Raw genomic sequence first — 21,704 nt, forward strand, 5'->3', positions numbered from 1 at the left:
GTGTGTAACAGTATCTCATCGTAATTTCAATTCTCTAATGACAAGTGATATTGAGCATCTTCTCATATGCTTACTTGCTGTCGGTATATATTATTTCTTACCTTCATTAAAAAAAAAGAGTTGTACATGCATGCTACTTTGAGAAGCATGTACGTATTTCAGTGAATGGATGTGACAGACATTCTGTAATGCATTTAGAGAAGAGTTTAAATATACACTTATTAACTATGGATATATGAGTGTTCACTGAAAGCAACTTTGACAGGAGTGTTATTTCAGTGAATGGATGTGAAAGCTCTTCTGTAATACATTTAGAGAAGTGTTTAAAAACATGTAATAATGATGGTTGTGAGGGCTGTACATTCATGCTACTTTGGGAGGAGCGTTATTTCAGGGAATGGATGTCTTAACTTCTGGTAAACTAGCATCAAGTTTGCTGGTTATTTTTGAAGAATAGTTTTGCTGGATATAGAATTCTTGGTTAATAGTATTATTCTTTCAGCACTATGAATATACCATCCCACTGCCTTCTGCCTCCACTGTTTCCGATAAGAAGTGACCTGTTAAATTTACTGTGGTTCCCCTGTTCTAAATGAGTCTCCTTTGATTGTGATGAATCATTTTTCTCTTTTTGCTTTAAAGATTCTCACTTTGTCTGGTTTTCAACAGTTTGACCATGATGTTCTAGGTATCAATCTTTCGGTATTTATCCCACTTAGAATTTGCTGAGCTTCTTGAATGTGTTGATTAATGTTTTTCATCAAAATTGGGATGATCTGGCCATTATTTCTTCAAATATTTTTAATGCCCCACTGTCTTCTTCTTCTGGGACTTCTATTGCTTGTACATTGGTATGCTTGATGGTATCCTACAAGTCTCTGAGGCTTTGTTCATTTTTCTTTATTCTTTTTCCTCCCTGTTCTTCAGAGTAGACAACCTCTAGTAATCTAGCATCAGGTTTGCTGGTTATTTTCTTCTGTAAGCTCAAATATGCTGTTGAGCCCTTTTGGTGAATTTTTCATTTCAGTTATTGTACTACTCAACTCGAATTTTTCCACTTGGTTTTCCAATTTTCATCTCTTTAATGATATGCTCTATTTGACGAGTAATTGTCATCATACTTTTATTTTAAAATATGGTTTCTTTTAGTTTTTTGGACGTATTTATAACTGCTTCTTTTTTCTGGTAAGTCCAACATCTGCCCACCTCCTCTCCCTGGTCCCTGAGACAATTTCTATTGACTGCTTTTCCTGCTGTGTATAGGTCACACTTTTCTGTTTCTTTGCATGCTTTTTTTTTAAGTTGAAAATTGGACATTTTAGGTAATATATTGTAGCAACTCTGGAGTTTGATTCTCCTTACAACCTCCAGAGTTTGTTTTTGTTGCCTTTTTGGTTTGTTTTTTAGTGACTTGTCTGGACTAATTTGGTGGAGTCTGTATCCCCCACAGTGGGCAGCCACTGATATCTCTGCTCAGTTGTGGTTTTTTGTTTGTTTGTTTTTATTTTTAAGCCCGAATTTTAGGGGTTACTTTTGGGTCAGCATAGCTTAGTGGTCAGTCAATGATTAGTCAATCGTTAATTAATCCAGATTGATCCAGTAAGGCTTCTACTCTTTGCTAATGGATCTGTGTATGGGTTAAAGTATTATTGTTAAAGAATTGCTTTGCTCCAGATCAAATCAACCCCCTCAGGCAGTAGAGCTGTCAGTCCTCACAGGCTGCCTCACTCTGGTAGAACTACCAGGCCATAGGGCTAGGGAGTTGGAGATGGAAGCAGCTCCAGGCTAAAACATCATAGCAAATTTTTCTTGAATAAATTCTTCTCAATTTGTTGTATGCCTTTGGTCAGTTTCCAAAGTCCTAAAATGATTGTTTTTGGCAGTTTTGCTCAGTTTTTTCATTGCCTTTTTGGGAAAAATTTGCTGAGTTTCTCATTCAGCCGTTTTGGAAATCCCTTCAAATGTTTGTCTTCTATTCTTTTGTGATCCTTTTGAAAGAACCAAGGTTAGCTTCGACTCAGAAAAGGGAGAAAAGAAAGATAGGAACCCAAGAAAGAAAATGGAAAGCACCAAGCATAATCAAAACCAAAGGAAAGTTCTGGTTTACCTTATGTCTAATCTCAAAATTGTAATCAAAAGTAAGTTGAGGTCACAGCTGAGTTCTTCTCCTAAACTCTGGAAGAAGAACTTCTAGATGATTGTGGGAAAAGAGTCATTCTTTTGAAAATAATGCTGTCTATTTTGGGGCCAAACTTCCTGATGAAATTTTATCCTATATCTATCTGTTAATTTAGGCTAAATTCCTTAGGCTTAAACATAGAGCACAGCACAAAAGAAGAAATGCAATCTCATTATTTAATTAATTTATTTATTTATTCTTCTAGCATCTAGAGGTTCTCTATGGAAATCTAGGAAAGAAAGAGTTATAAAGCGACCTGCAACAGCTCATGCGTTAAGACCAGATCAGATGATTAGTGATCAATTTGCAACAAATACAAAGGTTTCAGAAATCCAAGATATGTTACAGGAACTCATAGGTACTGCAGTGTTCAATAAATTGGAAAACAATGCTATTAAATATATGTCATCAACAATAGTAAACCTTTCTAAAGCTCTGAGTACACTAAATGATGAAGTGAAAGTTATTAACCTCCAAAGTGCCAATATGTATACAAATGAGACAAGTGAAAAAAAAAAAGAGATTTCTCTGAAGATAATAAAAGATCTCAGTAAAAAAAATGAAATGCTTCAGCAGAAACTTCAAGAAGCAGAAGAAAAATATGAACACCTTATTCGATCCAAAGGCGTAGATCACCAAGCATTGCCCACATCAACACTGAGAGTGTTACCTGAGCCTTCTCCACAATTAGTCATTAGCCAAGCTGACACAGAAGACAGTGTAGATAATATTTTGGCCAAAGAATTTGAAATCGTTGTAGATGAGGCCCCCCCAAAAGGGACCAAAGCCTTGGGGATCAAGTGGGACTCATCTCCTTCATATACAGCCCAAGGTGAGACGATCCCAGATATAACTGACCAGCAATACCCTTTACCTGAAAAAAAACAGAAAAAGGCTTCTGAAGAGATCACTGAAGATATCATTACAGATAAGATATCAGCGAAGAAAGGCGGTGCCTTTCATAAAGATGGGACTGATCAGTACCAATCACAGAAAGGAAAGTGCACAAAAGGCCCATATGTGCAGGAGACCTCTGAATCAAATGTGAATGATGATAAAGGTAAACAGAAAGTCTCAGGGACCAAACTTGATCACCACTTTGAATTACAAGCACTAGAAAAGAAGAGAAAAGAAATAAAATCCTTTTCTGAAGGCAAATCAAAGTCACTCACTGAATCAAAAAGTCAACATTTCCCTTCTGATTTCCCTTCTGACACAAAGAGCCAAGGTGGCAAAAGTGGAACAAGTAGTATATGGGAAAGACTCAGGAAAGCCAAACCTGAATATTCACATAGCAAAAGTCAAATTTCTTCAGAGAATAAAGAGGAACTCACCACTGAGTCAATGGACGAAGAAGGCAGAAGTGAGATGAGTAGCCAAGCAGAGCCATCCAGGTTGAGCCAACTTGATTATTCCTCTGAGAAAATGAAAATAAAAGGAAAGAAACACCAAATCTCTCCAGGAACCATTATAAGCAAAGAAGAAAAAACTGAAGAGAAGGATATGTCAGTCTTCGCCAAGAAAGTCAAGTCTCTTGAACTTGTTAAATCACAATCTAGGATAACTAAAGAGATTTCAGGAATTCCAGATGGCAAAAGAGAACAGAGTAACCTAGAAGAATTTCAGAAAGCCATAGTGTCATTCCTAAAAGAGAAAATTGATAACATAAGAAAGCCTTTGGATAAAAAGACTAGGTCAAAAGAAGAGTTATTATTAAAAAGAGCAGGGGCTTCCCTGGTGGCGCAGTGGTTGAGAATCTGCCTGCCAATGCAGGGGACACGGGTTCGAGCCCTGGTCTGGGAAGATCCCACATGCCGTGGAGCAACTAGGCCCGTGAGCCACAGTTACTGAGCCTGCGCGTCTGGAGCCCGTGCTCCGCAACAAGAGAGGCCGCGATAGTGAGAGGCCCGCGCACCGCGATGAAGAGTGGCCCCCGCTTGCCACACCTAGAGAAAGCCCTCGCACAGAAACAAAGACCCAGCACAGCCAAAAATAAAAATAAATAAATAAATTTATTAAAAAAAAAAAAAAGAGCAGAAGTTGAAAAATTAAGAATCATAAAGGCAAAAATGGAGGAATATTTCCAAAAAGTGGCTGAAACTGTGACAAAAATCTTGAGAAAATACAAAGATATAAAAAATGCAGGACAAATTGGAGAGAAACCTATGAAACTAAAAAAGGTGGTCTCATTTATGCCAGAATTGCATTTTCAGAAGCAGATTACCGCGAAGTCGGAAATTAGCACCTTACTTTCACAGGAGAGCCTTGACCCACTAACTGACAATTTAATACAAATGATCTTGGCTGAAATAGAAAGTGAAAGGGATGTTCCAGTAGCCTCAATGGTAGGGAAAGACCATAAGGAGAAGGAAAAACAAAGGCTAGAAGAAAGGAGCTATGAGATGATAAATAAGAATTTGGAAAAGGAAGAGGCATGGCTCCCAATGAAGGAGGGAAAGCAAGGGCAACAGAAGCAGAAACAGTGGCAGGAAGAAGAGGTATGGAAGGGACACCAAAAACAGAGGCTGCAAAAGCAGATTGAGCCAGATGAGAAGCAAAAGAAAAGGGAAGAGGAGAAAGAAGGGCATCAGAAGTCAAAGCAGCAGCAGCTGGAAGCATGGAAGCAAAAAATGAAAGAACAAGGAGTGCCCTTGGAGAAGGAGAAAGGACAGCAGATGATGCAGGTTCAGAAGGAAGTGAGATATCTGGAACAAGAAAGCAGTTGGGAGAGAGAGGAGGAGAAGCAGAAGCCAAGGAGAAAGGTAGAGGACCATGAAAGGCAGAAGCAGAAAACAGCAAAGGAGATGAAGACTTCTGAACAACTAGAACAGGTGCTCAGTCACACTTCAGTGACATTGCCTTCCAGGTGGCACAGCACGCCAAAAGACGCATTGCAGTTACACCAAAGAAGAGAGTTCAATGGGAATCTTAAGAAATTCGAGAATCTGGCTGATGAAAAGCACCCCATACCAATCATTCCTCCCATCTCTACACAATCTTCCTCACCAGGAGCCTTTTCTATTTCTGGACAGTCTCCCACAAAGTCCATTACTCTTACCCCTCAGCAGGCCCAGGCAATGGAAATTGACCTCACCCCTGAAGAGGCCAAGGCACTGGGAATCACCCCCACCTCTCATCAGGTTCAGGAATTGGGGGAAACCCCTATCCTAAGATGTCTCAGGGTTTGGGAGCAGCCCACACACCTGAGCAGGCCCAGGCACTGAGGGTCACTCTCACCCCTCAGCAGGTCCAGGCCCTGGGGACCCATGTCACCGCTCAGCAGACCCAGGCACTGGGGATCACTCTCACCCCTCAACAGGCCCAGGCACTGGGGATCCATGTCACCCCTCAGCAGGCCCAGGACTTGGGGGCCCCTTTCACTTTAGGACAGGCTCAAGCATTGGGGGTTTCTCTCTCTCCAGAACAGTTTGAGGAATTAGGAGTTCCTCCCACCTCAGATAACAACTATACCTTAGACTCTCCCCACATCCCAGAACAAACCCAACCTTTGGGAGCCACTTTCACCCCAGGACAGGCGCAGTCCATGGGTATTACTCTTAGGTCTGAGCAGGACCTAAAATTAGGAGCTCTTCTCATTAATGAGCAGCCCTTACCACTCAGGGCTGGTCCTCCTTCAGGACATACCCTGGCAGTTGGGATCTTTTCCATTACTGATAAATCTGTCACAACACGTGCTCCTCACATTCCTAAGCAGTCCCCAGTATCATCTGCTCCTGTTGCTGAGAAGTCCCCTATATTTGAGGTCTCTTCTACTCCTTTGCAGATATCAAGGTCTCCTCTTACACAAGCCCCCTTTGTCCCTGGGAAATCCTTGGGAATGAGGATTCCTTCAGAACCCAGGAAGCTCCTGGCATCACAGACTTTTCCTTCCTCTAGACAGACCCCAGTTTCTAAGGGTCAATCCACCTCTGTTCGGTTCCCAACTCCAGTCCCCAGCCCAATATCTGGGCCCTCTCCCACTCCAGGGCAGCCCCTTGCACCAGAGGCCCTTCTTAGTTCTAGGCAATTCTGCATATCTAGGGACGTTGTGACTCCCCAGTTGCCTCTGATATCGAAGCCCCTTCTTGACTCCAGACAGCCCCTTATATCTGGAGTCCCAGCCACCTCCACACAGATTTCCAGTATCTGGGCTCCTTTCTCTCCTGGGAAGTGCTTGGTTCCTGGGGTCTCTTCCACCCCTGAGGAACTCTTGGAATCTGGACCCTTAACCCTCTCTGAGCAGCCTCAGGCATTCCAGACCTCTGCCACCCATGAGCAATCTCCCTATCTACAAGCCCCTTCTACCCTTAGGCAGCATCTGTCACCATGGGCCCTTCCTGGGCAAGCTTCCCCACTATGGATCCCTCCCACCCCTGGGCATGCCCCTACACTGTGGGCTCCCTCAACCCCTGGAAAGCCCCAGAAAAATTTGTCCTCTCCTGTCTCTAAGAAAAGTAAGGAAAGATTGTCAATTATTTCTTCTCTGAAACCTAAATCAGCATTGGTCCATCCCAGTGCTCCAAGTTTCAAGGTACCTCAAGCCCCTTTCACCACTAAGAAGTTCCAAATATCAGAGGTCTCTGACACTTATGAAGAAATCCAGAGACCCCGAGATCCTTTTGCCATGGAACAATTTAGAACATTTAAGTCCTATCTATCTCACTGATTACAGGACACCAGTATCCCAAACCCCTTACACTGATGAGGGGGCCCTTCCTACTCTCATTAAGCCTGTAATATCACTACCTTCTCTTACTACTCAACTATGCAAAACATCACAGAGCTCACCTTCTGAATGGGACCAGAAATCCCGATTTCCCCGTATAGATAAGCCCTGGATACTGACTTCACTTTCAGGTACCAAGAAACCCAAGATGATGGTGCCCACTTCCTATCCCCAAGAGCTCAAAGAACAGAACTATTTTGTTGATGTGGAGGCTCAGCGGAAGAACCTGATTCTCTTAAATCAGGCGACAAAAGCTTCTACACTCCCTTCACAACTACACACAACAGCTAGGAATCTCATAATTGAGACACTTCATACGGACAAAGTTCGGCTGGGATACCTATTCCGCAAGTACATTGCCTATAGGCTGATCCAGTGTGCAAGGTAGATATAAATATTGTGTGTCCAGTTTTCTGAAATCAGGTTTAGTCCTGATTTCAAATATCCTCCCTCATTGCCCTATAAGTATATACATATTTGTCAGATTAGATGTTCTAAAAGATTTTCTTATAGAAGGTCTGTGGAATGGAAGCATATTTAAGATAGTAAAAGGAGGTATATTTTTTAGGAAATAAAAAATGTCTTATAACATCTATTTCATTCATTTATGTCTCTAGCAGAGATGTTTAAGTATATTTTGTGGATCATGGTTGGTCTCCAAAATATCAACTTCAGAAGTTTAGAAATGCTTCCAGTTACTCTGAATTACTTTCATCTTGGGTTCACCAGAAGATCTATGATTCTTTTTTTTTTTTAATTTATTTTTTATTGAAGTAAAGTTGAAGAGAAGATTTATGATTCTTAAAGTGGTAGATGGCAGGTTTATGTACATTGTGTTGCCATGGCAGCCTTGCAGCTGGAGTGACCTGGAGGAAAGATTCTAGTCCTGAATTTTTTAAATTGCAAATATCAGAAATCGGTCAGGAAAGTGACAATTAGTCTGCCATTCTTGGTCTTTGTGTTTGAGGTTACCAACTTACTATTTTGGGGATTTAAAAAAAGTTATTTTTTATTGTAGAATTTTTTTCCCCTTTTTTTAATAGTTGATTTACGATATTTTGTTAGCTTATTTGGAGAATTTTTTTAACCTAAAATTACAAGATGCCAAACTAAGACCTATGATAGAAAAAGCTATCATTAATTATAGGAACAATCTATGTCATTTATTCAACAAATATTTATTGAATGTGTACTATGTGGCAGGCCTTGTTCTAGGTGCCAGGGATACAGTAGTGAATAAAACAAAGTACCCTGTTCTCACGAAATTTACATTTTTGAGGATTGAAATCATTTGAAAACTAAGCACTGGAACAACAAGGTGCAAAAGAAAGACATCTAGTATATAGGCAGAAATCTTCACTTCAAAGCTTATCTTAGAATTGTTGAAAAATATTCTGCTCTATAGCTGTCTTTAGTTTTCTCTTTCCAGAATGAATATTCCTAGTCCTTTAAATCTGTTTTTACATGTAAACATGTAAAAAAATGGATGAAACACTTGAGAACTTTAAATAACATGTTTCTGGTCATTCTCCAGTTCCCTTATGTCTTTTTTCCTTTGTTATATATAAATTAAAATAAATAAATTGCACATTCACCTGGTACAATATATTTTTTTTGATATGATATTCTAAACATATAAATGGTAGAGTGAAAAGCCTCCTTAATAGTCCTATTCTTGGCCATTAGGCCCCTCCCCCTGGGCTACTAATGTATTCCACCCAGATATATTTTCTGCATATGCAGAAAAGTATATATGCTCTTTTATCCCTCTCTTTACAAATTTTAAAGTTACAATGTTTGTTTTTTTTATAACAAGTTAGAATTTAGGTATTAATATATAAAAAGGCTACTCATCCATTTTATAGTTTCATAGTATTCCAATGTCTAGATTTACCAGAATTTACTTAACCTCTGATGAACATTTATGTTGTTTTCAATATTTTGCATTATAAAAAATGCAAAACCCAGCTTACCTTTACTAATATAGTCTTCCTATTCAAGAAAATGATATACCTTTGTTTTTGTTCAGGTCGTGTGTGTGTGCATGGGCACGTGTGTGTGTGTGTGTGTGTGTGTGTCCTGTTGGAGCATTCTAAAGTTTTCATCTAGCTCTTGCATATTCTGCCATAAGTGTATATCTTGTTAGTTTTTATTTTTGTTGTTACTATTGTAAATGGACTCTCTTCTTCTATGATACCTTCTAACTGGTTGTTACTTGTATAAATGAAGGCTAGATTTCTCTATATCAATTTTGTATGCAGCCATCTTACTGTATTCAAAAGCATGTGATAGTTTTTCAGTTGATATTCTTGAGTTTTCCAATTACATAATCATATCACCTGCAAATAATAATTTTTTACATCTAGAATTTCCAACTTTTAAACATCTCATTTCTGTCCCTGTCTACCTGAATTGATTAGTACCTTCAGAACTATACTAAAAAATCTTGGTGATGTGGCCACAGGGCCATCTTTGTTCATTTGACTTGCCCTGAGTAACAGCTAGTAGTGCCCTTCCATGGTCCCATGTTATTTTTTTGTAGGAAAAACTCACCTTCAAGAACATTTAAAAGGATTGTTTATATTTATATTCTCCTTTCTGAAAAAGTTACAAAACAACTTTAACCTTAGTCAATTTCATTTTGAGGGGGGTTATTTTCTCCATTCCTTTGTAACTCAGAATGCCAAAATGTAAGTCCTTTCATTGCTAATTATTATAGTGGTGATAGTGGACATCTTTCTAGTATATGTCATTAAAAAATGCTGGCTTTTGGGTTGAAATACATTTTATCATATTAAAGAAGTATCCATCAGCTCCTGTTTCATTATTTTTTTTAAATCAAGAGTGGATGTTGAATTTTGTTAAATTTATTAAATCACATTTTGATAAATGTCATTTCAGCACTTCATTTTCATGGTTATTAGAGAACATATTTTCTCCTCAGATCTATTAATATGATTATTTTAAACCATCATCGCATCCCTGGAATTTGTCCTTGTTGTACCTTTCTTTGAATGTGTTACATTTGCTAATATTTTATTTAGGATTTTACTCTGCATTGATATTCATTAGTAAGTTTGGTGGTTTACTTCTTTAGGTGCTATCTTTGTCAAATTTTGGTATAATTTTAAGTTTATATCATTTAAAAAATGTGAAAGCTTATTTTTTTTCTATGCTCTGGAACAGTTTAATGATAAAATTAGCTATTCTTTGAAAGTTTGGTAGATTTCACCTATGATATTATATGGGCTTGATACTTTTGGGGGGGAATTCTATGACAACTTTCTTAATTTTTATATGGCAATTAAGGTTGTTTAGCTTTATTGAAGATTTTGAAGACCTAGTGACACGATGTGACCTGTTTTAGTAAAATCATTTAAAAATTGAAATATATAGATCAACATTTCACAACAATATTTAATTTATACACTTATAACTTTAATCCCATCAAGAATCAATTTGTTCATTTTTCAGAAAGCTCTTCTTTAATATTTAATGTTATAATAATCAAATCACCAACAGGTATAACAAGGAATTAAATATTGACAGATGAAAGATTCCATAATAAAAATGGCTGAGTCAAGAAGATTCTAACATTACATGGGAGAGAAAATATAAAGTATAATAATATAAACTATTTTTGAATAAAGAAAGTTTTGTAGAACCTCTGTAAGTAAAGATTACATGTTTAAATGCTAAAATACAGTTTTAGAGTTGTATTACCACATGATCAGTGTAATATACCTGAAAAGCAATGATGGAAAGAATGTAAAATTACACCAGATGCTGATAATGAAACATTTCATTTCCATATATATTGAAGAAAGTTCTTAAAGATACTAAATGTTGTGGTGACTAGATAGGATTTAACTTATCATTTAATTCATTAACATTTAAAATATCCACTACATGCCAGGGGCTGGGTTAGGCCCAGGGGGTAGAGGGTGGAAGGATACAAAAATGGATAAGCCATATCCCTGCCTTGAGGGCACTCAAAGCCTACTCAGAGACAGTCATACAAACAGATGATGATATAGTATGATGTGGAAAGAACAATGATGGTATATCACCTACTCTATACAAGAGGACTGAGGAGAGGGGAGAGTTAGGTAAAGCTTCTAGGAGTCCAGACCTTTGAACTATGTCTCAAAGAACTAGTAAAAGTCAGTAAGGCAGCAAAGGCAGAGAGTCTAGCAGGACAAAGAAAGGAAGAAAGAAGCAAAGTTGTGTGTGTGTGTGTGTGTGTGTGAGTGTGTGTCTGTCGGTGGAAACCAGTAACTGTTTCGGGGTACGATGAACCATATCCATATAAGATGGCGAATTTAAATGATAAATGTTTTGTGTGTTCTGACTGCTCCACCAATCGGCCATTCCCCCATCTCTCTCCCTCTCCTTGGGCTTCCCTATTCCCTGAGACACACAATAATATTGAAGTTAGGCCAATTAATAACCCTACAATGGCCTCTAAGTGTTAAAGTGGAAGGAAGAGTCTCATGTCTCTCACTTTAAGTCAAAAGCTAGATATGAATGAGCTTAGTAAGGAAGGCATGTTGAAAGCCGAGAAAGGCTGAAAGCTAGGCCTTTTGCACAGTTAGCTAAGTTGTGAATGCAAAGGAAAAGTCCTTGAAGGAAATTGAAAGTGCTACTCTAGTGAACACACGAATGATAAGAAAGACAAACAGCCTTATTGCTGATGTAGAGAAAGTTTTAGTGGTCTGGATAGAAGATCAAACCAGCCACGACATTCCCTTAATTGAAAGCCTAATCCAGAGCAAGGCCCTAAGTCTCTTCAATTCTATGAAGGCTGAGAGAGGTGAGAAAGCTGCAGAAGAAAAGTCTGAAGCTAGCAGAGGTTGATTTATGAGGTTTAAGGAAAGAAGCCTCTTCATAACATCAAAGTGCAAGGTGAAGCAGAACGTGCTAACGTAGAAGCTGGAGCAAGTTATCCAGATCTAGCTAAAATAAGTAATGAAGGTGGCTATATTAAAAAACAGATTTACAATGTATACAAAACAGCCTTATATTGGAAGAAGATGCCATCTAGGACTTTCATAGCTAGAGAGGATTAGTCAATGCTTGGCTTCAAGGCTTCAGAGCTTTGAAGGACAGGCCGACTCTCTTGTTAGGGGCTAATGCAGCTGGTGACTTTAAGTTGAAGCCAGTGCTCATTAACCATGCTAAATTAAAATGCTAAATCTACTCTGCTATGTTCTATCAACGAAACAACAAAGCTTAGATGACAGCACAACTATTGACAACATGGTTTACTAAATATTTTAGGCCTACTATTGAGACCTACTGCTCAGAAAAAAAAGATTCCTTTCAAAATATTACTGCTCATTGACAATGCACCTGGTCACCCAAGAGCTCTAATGGAGATGCTCCATTAATCTTAATCTCCGTTAAGATTCACGTTGTTTTCATGCCTGCTAACACAGCTTCCACTCTGCAGCCCATGGATCAAGGAGTAATTTCGACTTTCAAGTCTTATTATTTAAGAAATAGATTTCGTAAGGCTATACAGTAGCTGCCATAGATAATGGATCTGGGCAAAGTCAATCAAAAACCTTCTGGAAAGGATTCACCATTCTAGATGTCATTAAGATCATTTATGATTCATGGAAAGAAGGCAAAATACCAACGTGAATAGGAGTTTAGAAGAAGTTGATTCCAACCTTCATGGATAACTGAGTAGCTCAAGACTTCAGTGTAAGAAGTAACTGCCGATGTGGTGGAAACAGCAAGAGAACTAGAATTAGAAGTAGAGCCTGAAGATGGGACTGAATTGCTACCATCTCATGATGAAACTTGAATAGATGGGGAGTTGCTTCTTATGGAAGAGCAAAGAAAGTGGTTTCTTGAGATAGATTCTTCTGATGAAGATGCTGGGAAGACGGTTGAAATGACAGCAAAGGATGTAGAATATTACATAAACTTAGTTGTTAAAGCAGTGGCAGGGTTTGAGAGGACTGACTCCAATTTTAAAAGAAGTTCTACCATGGATAAAATGCTATCAAACACCTTTGCAGGCTACAGAGATATCATTCGTAAAAGGACAAGTCAATGGATGCGGCAAACTTCATTGTTGTCTTTTTTTAAGAAATTGCCAAAGCCACCCAAACCTTCAGCAACCACCACCTGATCAGTCAGCAGCCATCAGCACTGAGGCAAGATTCTCTACCAGCTCAGATGACTGTTAGAATTTTTTAGCAATAAAGTATTTTTATTTATTTATTTTTTAATTTTTAAAAATTGATATATAGTTAATTTACAATGTTGTGTTTGTTGCCAAGTGATTCAGTTATACATATATACATATAAATATATATACATATATACATTCTTTTTCAGATTCTTTTCCATTATAGGTTATTACAAGATACTGAGTATAGTTTCCTGTGCTATACAGCAGGTCCTTGTTGTTTACCTGTTTTATATTTAGTAGTGTGTATATGTTAATCCCAAACTCCTAATTCATCTCCCCCATCCCCTGGTATCCACTTTGGTAACCATAAGTTTGTTTTCTATGTCTATGAGTCTATTTCTGCTTTGTAAATAAGTTCATCTTTATCTTTTTTTTTTTTGGCCATGCCACGTGGCTTGCAGGATCTTAGTTCGACCAGGGATCGAACCCGTGTCCCCTGCAGTGGAAGCACGGAAGCATGGAGTCCTAACCACTGGACCACCAGGGAATTCCCTGTACCATTTTTTCGGATGCCCCATATCAGTGATATCATATGATATTTGTCTTTCTCTGTCTGACTTACTTCACTTAATATGATAAAATTTGGGTCCATCCATATGCTGCAAATGGCATTATTTCATTCTTTTTATGGCTGAGTAATATTCCATTGTATATATATATACCACATCTTTATCCGTTCATCTGTTGATGGACTTTTAGGTTGCTTCCATGTCTTGGCTATGGTAAATGGTGCTGCTATGAACACTGGGGTGTATGTATCTTTTCGAATTAGAGTTTTCTCCAGATATATGCCCAGAAGTGGGATTGCAGGATCATATGGTAACTCTATTTTTAGTTTTTTAGGGAACCTCCATCCTGTTTTCCATAGAGGCTGCACCAATTTACATTCCCACCAACAGTGTAGGAGGGTAGTAATAGTTTTATATCCAAATTCTGATCATGCTTTTTCTCTGACGTCAGGAAGACCTTGGCTCGAATTTCCAGTTCTGAACTTCTCTAAGACTCAAATGTGCTGAGTCAAATTTGTAAAATTGATGTAATGATAATTACTTCAAAGAATGGTTGCAAGGGGACTTCCCTGGTGGCGCAGAGGTTGAGAATCCGCCTGCCAATGCAGGGGACGATCCCTGGTCCGGGAAGATCCCACATGCCATGGAGCAACTAAGCCTGTGCGCCACAACTACTGAGCCTGCACTCTAGAGACCGCTCGCTGCAACTACTGAGCCCACGTGCTGCAACTACTGAAGCCCACGTGCCTAGAGTCCATGCTCCGCAGCAAGAGAAGCCACTGCAATGAGAAGCCCCTGCACCACAACAAAGAGTAGCCCCCGTTCACCACAACTAGAGAAAGCCCGGACGCAGCAATGAAGACCCAACGCAGCCAAAAATAATAATAATAAAAAAATATAAAATTAACTCAGAAAGTTAATATATTTAAGTATTAAATGATCCATATATATAGTAGGTTCTAAGCTATTACAACCCACAAAGAGACCTAAGAGTTATTCCCTTCCCCCTCTCTATATATATGTAAAATACATATATTCAGAAAAACATCTTCAGTGGGTTCCCATTGCCTACTTCCCCCAAAATCCAAACTCCATAACATGCTGTTTAAAGCCTTTCATAATCCACCTATGTCAGTCTCATCCCCCACTATATCCATTCACATATCTGTGGTCTAAAAGTTCCAGGCTACTCACCACTCCCAAAATATAACTTTCATTGTCTTGCCTTTATTTAGAGTGTTCCCTCAACCTGGAATTCTTCATCCCCTTTTTCTCAAACTTCAGTGGCTGTAAGGTTTACCTGAGATTTTTTTAAAAATACAGATCCTGAAGCTTACCACCAAGATTTTTTATTCAAAAGGTCTGGGGATGCACCATGGAATCTGCATTATCAATAAGCACCACCCTCCCACCCCCAACAAAATGATTCAGTCCAGGTGATTAGGGTCCACACTTTGAGAAATACTGGTATTGTGGAAAGAGAAAAGATCTGGGTTTGCTTCCCAAATCTGTTATTTATCAATTATGTGACTTTAGAAAATTACTTAACTTTGCTCAGATTCCTTTTCCTCTCCTGTAGAATGCGGATGGCAAAAAAACTATGTTTTGGAGGCCCAAACGTTGTGGCGTACATTATAGTAAAGAGAGTACTACATTTTTATGACTGTTCCTCAAGATCCTATTCAATATCTTCCTATGAAGCATTCTTTATTCCTCTTGTTAGAATTAATTACGTTTTCCTTTTTGCTCAAACAGCTAAATTGTTATTTAGCATTTATTTCATTCTCTCTCTGACACAATTTATTAGTCTCCTAATCTGGCTTGTAAGTGCTTTGAAGGCAAGGACACTCTTTTTCATAATTGTATTAAGTACCTTCTATATGTTGTATACATATCAATACTAAAATATAATATATTTAAAAAATAATAAGCAACACTATTTTAACACCAAAAACTCTGTGAGGAGTTAATGAAAATTTGACAGTCATATAGAGTTTTGAAAGTTTAGTCATATAGGGAACTAGATTAAGGTCTCATTAAGCAAGCCTGCCACCCCTATACTATCTCTCTCTACTTACTAAGGATGAGATGAGAATGGTGACACCAGGTTTGCTGAGTTAGTGTCAGTAATTATATGAATCTAATTCTTGTTAATTTTTCCAAGTAAGAACATAATTAAATGGTTACAAGCCATCCAGAATACTGGGAGAGGTTATGAGACCCAGAACCTCTACATAATGCTGAGCAGAATTGATGACTATCAAAAAAAGGTGATGCAGATCTGCACAGAGAAGCAGAAGTCGCTACAGCAGAAACGGAATCAGTGCCTGAGGAAAATGATGTACTTATTCAGCCAGGTAATCTGCTTTCTTTTCCCTCTCCCCAGTGTGCTGTAAGAAAAGCGAAAGTTGCAGGCTTTGAAAATAATAACAGTTACCTGGACATACCATAACATACTACAAATTTCATGGCTTAAAACAACAGAAATGTATTCTCTTACAGTTCTGGAGGCCAGTTCGAGAAATCAAGGTGTTGGCAGGGTTGGTTCCTTCTGGAGGCTCTGAGGGAGAAATTTGTTCCAAGTCTCTCTTCTAGATTTTGGTGGCTATAGACAATCCTTGGCATTCCTTGGCTTGTAGCTGCATAACTCCAATCTCTGCCTCTGTCTTTCCCATGGCCTTCTTCCTAGTGTGTTTTATGTTCTCTCCTCTTATAAAGCCATGTGCCATTGGATTTAGGACTCATCTGGTTAAACCAGGATGACCTCATCTTGAGATCCTTAACTACATCTGTAAAGACCCTTTTTCCAAGTAAGGCCACATTCACATGTTCTGAGTGAACATATCTTTTGGGGAGTTCACCATTCAATCCACTACACTGCGACTTCAGTGAAACTCCTAAATTGACAACAGGAATACTGGCTGGACTCTCTAGATGAGAAAAGATTAGAATAGGAGAGACTTCCAGAAATGCTCAACTCCTTCCTAGTCAACCCACATCTACCAGCCTCTAGATATGAAACCTCTTGAGGTCACTGCTCTCCAGCTGATTCTTGGTGGTTACATTCCTCAAAACTATCAGAAAGCAAGCTTTAATATGTATTTACAAAAAAAGGAGACAAGGGTTTACTTAACTTACTTACATAGCAACAGGCACAGAAGATCCTGCTAAACTCTGACATCACCCAATTATGTCTCAGAGCCCTCTCTGAGATGACCATCAGTATACTTTTGGAAGTGATACCTCCCAAAAGTTATAGAGCTGAGATTAGAGTTCTTTGTTCTGGGATTATATGCTCCCATTATTTTCTCCAGCATGGAGTTCTGGAACATTCTCGGAGTTCTAGGAATATTTTATAGTTATACATCATTTTCTTTTACTAAAGTAATTAATTTACAAGATTAGTTTACTTGCTACTCTAGAAGGTACAGAGAGACTTCTCATTATAGACATATTGTGAATTTTCCAGAAGTTACTTTTTCTTTTCTTTTCTTTTTTTTTGGCCGCGCCACGCGGCTTGCAGGATCTCAGTTCCCTGACCAAGGACTGAATCCAGGTCACAGCAGTGAAAGCCTGGAATCCTAACCACTAGGCCATCAGGGAACTCCCCAGAAGTTACATTTTATTTTAATTGAATTTTATTTTACTTTACTTTACTTCTTTACTTTACTTTACTTTACTTTACTTTAACTTTATCTTACTTTATTTTATTTTATTTTATTTTATTTTATTTTATTTTATTTTATTTTAATTTACTTTTGCTGCACCGGGTCTTAGTTGCGGCATGCATGCAGGATCTCATTCCCCGACCAGGGATTGAACCTGGGCCCCCTGCATTGGGAGCACCAAGTCTTACCCACTGGACTACCAAGGAAGTCCCTAAAAGTACATTTTAAACATTAAAACTCTCTGACCTCAAAAACTGGATATTTTTGACAGTTCTGGGTTTGGAAAATATGACCAATGTAAATGGAGTAAAGCAAGATGAATTGGCAGTGTCATGAACTGTCTAACAGGAATTACAATGTCTAGGGCATTTCAGAGGATTAATAAGGGTCTGGGGTCAGGGAAGCTAGAATCTAGATGATGAGGTGGGTATCAAGGCATCAAGAAGGGAGGGGAAAAAGCAAAAAGGAAGAAAAGGGTAGAAATGAATAAATACCTACACTGAATCAGAGTGGTGGTCAAGAGGCTGGTTCTGCTACCAGATTGGGTTCAAATCAGCTTTACCACATACTAGCTAAGAGACCTTGGGTAAGCCACTTAACTTTTCTGAGCTTCATATCCCCATATGTAAGACAAGGATAATAATAGCACCTATCTCGTAAGGTAGTAAATATCAAATAAATTAATACATAGAAAGCACCTGACAGTCAATGTTAGCTATCATTATATTTGCACAGTGTTTCACAACTGATGAATATATTGTCTTACACAACTCTCATAAGAGCCCTGTGTTTATTATTCTTGTTTTAGAAATGAGAAGAAAGAAGTGCAGATAAAACTAGCAACTAACTCAAAGTCACAAAGCTAGGAAATGAGAGGACTAAAACTAGAACTTAATGCAGGACCACGGTTTTTATATATCATAGCTGCCAACTCTGAAATTGTGTGTTGGAGGCAGGTAGAGGTTGAGGAGTGGCAGGAGGAAGGGAGAAAGGGCATGGAGAAAGAGAATTCCTTTTCCAAGGAAAAGGAAGTGTCATAGTTTAGCTAAGGCCCGCTAGGAAGACCTTCCTAAAGACTCTGGCCCTTTCTTTTCATGATTTCCTTTTTCTGATTTATTTATGTTTAGCTTCAAGAGATATATAAATTGAATCTAAATCAAGCTATCCCTTTGATCCTCAAAAAGAGGCAAATATCTGCCTCTACCAAATTTGTTCAACAGCCAATCTTAAAAGAAGAGGACAAAAAGTATGACATATTCAGTAAGTTCAGGTATGTGGTAGGAAAGACTGACATTAAACTTTCTTTGGATAATATGTGGGACCTCATGCTTTTTTTTCCTGCCCAAGAGCTTCCCCTTCTCCACAGTTATGATATGGTTCAGGGGAGAATATTAATTTTCTTAGCTAATTTAGCAAAAGGCTTATTTCTACTTAAATATTTAACATCTAATTTTGAGTTCCTTAAAAAAAAATGAAGTTGATTCTTCCTTATGAAGAAACAAATTATTTTAATACACACAGTGAAGAAACTTAGAAGCATTACTTTTTTTTTTTTAAGAAGGTAGGAACTTTGGGAAGGAAGGGGAAAAGACTGCTGTGGGGGAAACATAGCCTGCATATGGAGTGTATACTCCATGAAGCTAAGGAAGTCGTTTTAAAACGTATTAGTAGGTGAAGTCATGGAAATGCAACTTTCAGGGGGAAAAAACGTTATTTCTGCAAATTCTGCTGTTTTAATCCATCTCTCAGTCAAAATGGGCATAGCTGATGTTCCTCGGTGCCAGCGGGGTTTTATAGGACACGGTGGTGGTGAAGAGAAGGGGGGAGAATGGCTTTTGAAGCCATTCTTTTGAATGGTTATGGAGTTCAGGAGAGTTTGATGCTTCCAAGTGGTGCTTGCTCTCTGATTCTCTACACAAGAAGACCAAATGGAAGCCATCTGGAATGCTGATCTATCCACTTCAAGTTACCCAATAACAGAGAAGACATCAATGTATTCACTCTGGGCCCAGCTGGGTGGGTACCCAGATATTCCTATGCTGCTCCAGTTAGATGTTCAGTCTACGTTCAGAAGATCTCTTACATGCGTTCACTCAAAGTAAGTTAAGGACTGGGAGGGAGCACTCTGGTAATTGGGCCTTTGGTCACATATCTTTTGTTTCCCTAACTTGACTTTCTCTTACAGCACCAGGGAGTTACCAAAAGTAGTTTTTTGGTGTGAGGTCAGACTCACACCAGCCATAAAATAGTACAGGTAAATTCAACATTAGTCTTTTAGTGTTTCTCTTCATAGGCCTATAGATGTCACTACTGGAATAATATAAACAAACAAACAAACAGACAAAAAGCAGTTATAATACCATGAAACCTAATCTAACACTACATAGGTCCACTTTGAATTCCACCCTTAGGGATTTATTACTGGAAGAACCAGAAAGACCGTAGTAGAATGCTTTCGCCCACTTCATGATTCAGTAACATGACCTTAAATGCAGTTGTCATATCTAGGCCAAATTTGAAGTAAATTCTGTGCTTATATCCCAGGATGCACTGAAGAGACTCGGAGAGAACAGGTAAGGTGGTCATGTGGTTCCACATTTCCAAATTCTGTTAAACCAGATTCTCACTGAAACTATTGGAAACCATTTCTAGTGGAAGTGAAGAGTTTTGGAGTCTCCATTACCTCTTTCAAGTAAGAGAATTAGTTAATGTTCTAAGCTAAGAATTTAGAAATGGAACTTTTGTAACATGAAAGAGTTTGTGGGAGCAGTCTGATTTATTCTGGTGAAATCCAAGTCCTGGGGTAAGAAGAAATAGTGTTAACTCATCAATTTGTTTAGGTAGCAGACACCATGAAATAAGACACTTAAAATTCTATAATAAAGTAAAATAATAGCAAAAATACTATATAATGTATACAATATAAAATCATATACCGTGAGCACAAGTGTTCATGAAAAAAAGTAACCAAATCAAATGTAACCATTAAGTTGAATAAGTATGACTCCTAAGTTATAATCAGAAAGCAGCTTTCTTTTTTGTCTCCCATTTTCCCTTACATTTTTTGAGTAATTAAATTAATTAACTTAGGTTATTTGGAGAGATTACATTGCTAATTTAATGCCTATAGTGCTTGGGACAAGATGTATAAATTTTTCTTTGAATAATATTTCCTTTATCTCCATTCCACAGCTAGCTTCAACTATTAGATATACTACTGACCTAACTATTCACTTCTTACTCATGCTAAATCCTACAAAGTTAGTGAGACTCTTACTTCCAATTTACTGTTTTGAAGTACTCAGAATCAAGGAGCTTTCCATAGATTTTTTTTTTTAAGGTACAATGTATATACATTTAACCTCTTTAGGGTACAGTTCTGAGTCTTGACAAGTGCAGAGTTATGGCAACCACTAATCTGCTTGCAGTCCCTATGGTTTTCTCTTTTCCAGAATGTCATATAAATGGAAGTATATAGTATGTAATCTTTTGAATCTGGCTTTTTCCACTTGGCATAATTCATGTGATTCATCCATGTTGTTACATGTATCAGTAATTCATTTCCTTTTACTTCTTGACTAGTATTATTCCACTGTATGCCTGTACCATATTACTTTATCCATTCACCAGGTCAAAGACATCTGAGTTGTTTCCAGTTTTTGGCAATTATGAATAAAACTGCTATAAAAATTCATATACAGGTTTTGGGGTGAATGTAAGTTTTCACTTCTCCTAGAAAAATACCCAGGTGTGCCAATGCTGGGTTGTATGATAAGTGTATATTTACTTTATAAGAAATGGCTAAGCTATTTTCCAAAGTGATTTTACATCCCTTTACATTTATTCAGTGAAGCTAGTTCTTACCCTGCCTCCAGATGAAAACCTAGATGGTTCCATGACATTTCTGGTAACTTTTTTTTTATATAGTATTTTTAAAAATATTTATTTAATCTATTTAATTTATTTATTTTATTCTTGGCTGCGTCGCGAATATTTATTCTTAGCTGCGGCAGGCGGGATCTTCGTTGTGGCATGTGGGATCTTTTGCTGGGGCGTGTGGACTCCAGAGAGCGTGGGCTCTGTAGTTTGCGGGCACACGGCCTCTCTAGTTGAGGCACTCAGGCTCAGTAGTTGTGGTGGGCATGTTCAGTTGCCCCGCAGCAGGTGGGATCTTAATTCCCCGACCAGGGATCGAACTCATGTCCCCTGCGTTGGAAGATGGATTCTTTACCACTGGACCGCCAGGGAAGTCCCCATTTCTGGTAACTTTTTAATAATGTAAGTTTATCTAGTCGGTAATTAAAATGTCCAGAACCATGTATAATAAAGCTTTAATTTTGTTTTAAAGTTCTCCTCTCTTCCAGCTTAGACTATTGCAACTTAACAGTCAGGGAAGGAGGACATGAACAGCTTATTT

At 38.2% G+C, this 21,704-nt stretch overlaps 1 protein-coding gene and 1 pseudogene across 2 annotated transcripts; both read left to right on the forward strand.

Annotated features, from left to right (window-relative positions):
- Positions 1–440: 440 nt before the first annotated feature.
- On the forward strand, positions 441–4,299 carry LOC309641401 (protein FAM186A pseudogene; annotated as a pseudogene). The gene has a single exon. The product of its transcript is annotated as a protein FAM186A pseudogene (transcript).
- LOC309641469 (protein FAM186A-like) lies at positions 4,249–19,404 on the forward strand (the record flags this gene model as incomplete). Its single annotated transcript, XM_082421513.1, is given in 6 exon segments — positions 4,249–5,338; positions 5,341–6,830; positions 6,832–7,289; positions 15,784–15,976; positions 18,415–18,557; positions 19,203–19,404. Coding segments are annotated over 6 exon segments (3,561 nt in total). The 3' UTR covers positions 19,390–19,404.
- Between the last annotated feature and the right edge of the window lie 2,300 nt (positions 19,405–21,704).

The sequence above is a fragment of the Balaenoptera physalus genome, assembly GCF_965194825.1.
Source record: "Balaenoptera physalus genome assembly, chromosome: 13".
Classification (NCBI taxonomy): Eukaryota; Metazoa; Chordata; class Mammalia; order Artiodactyla; family Balaenopteridae; genus Balaenoptera; species Balaenoptera physalus.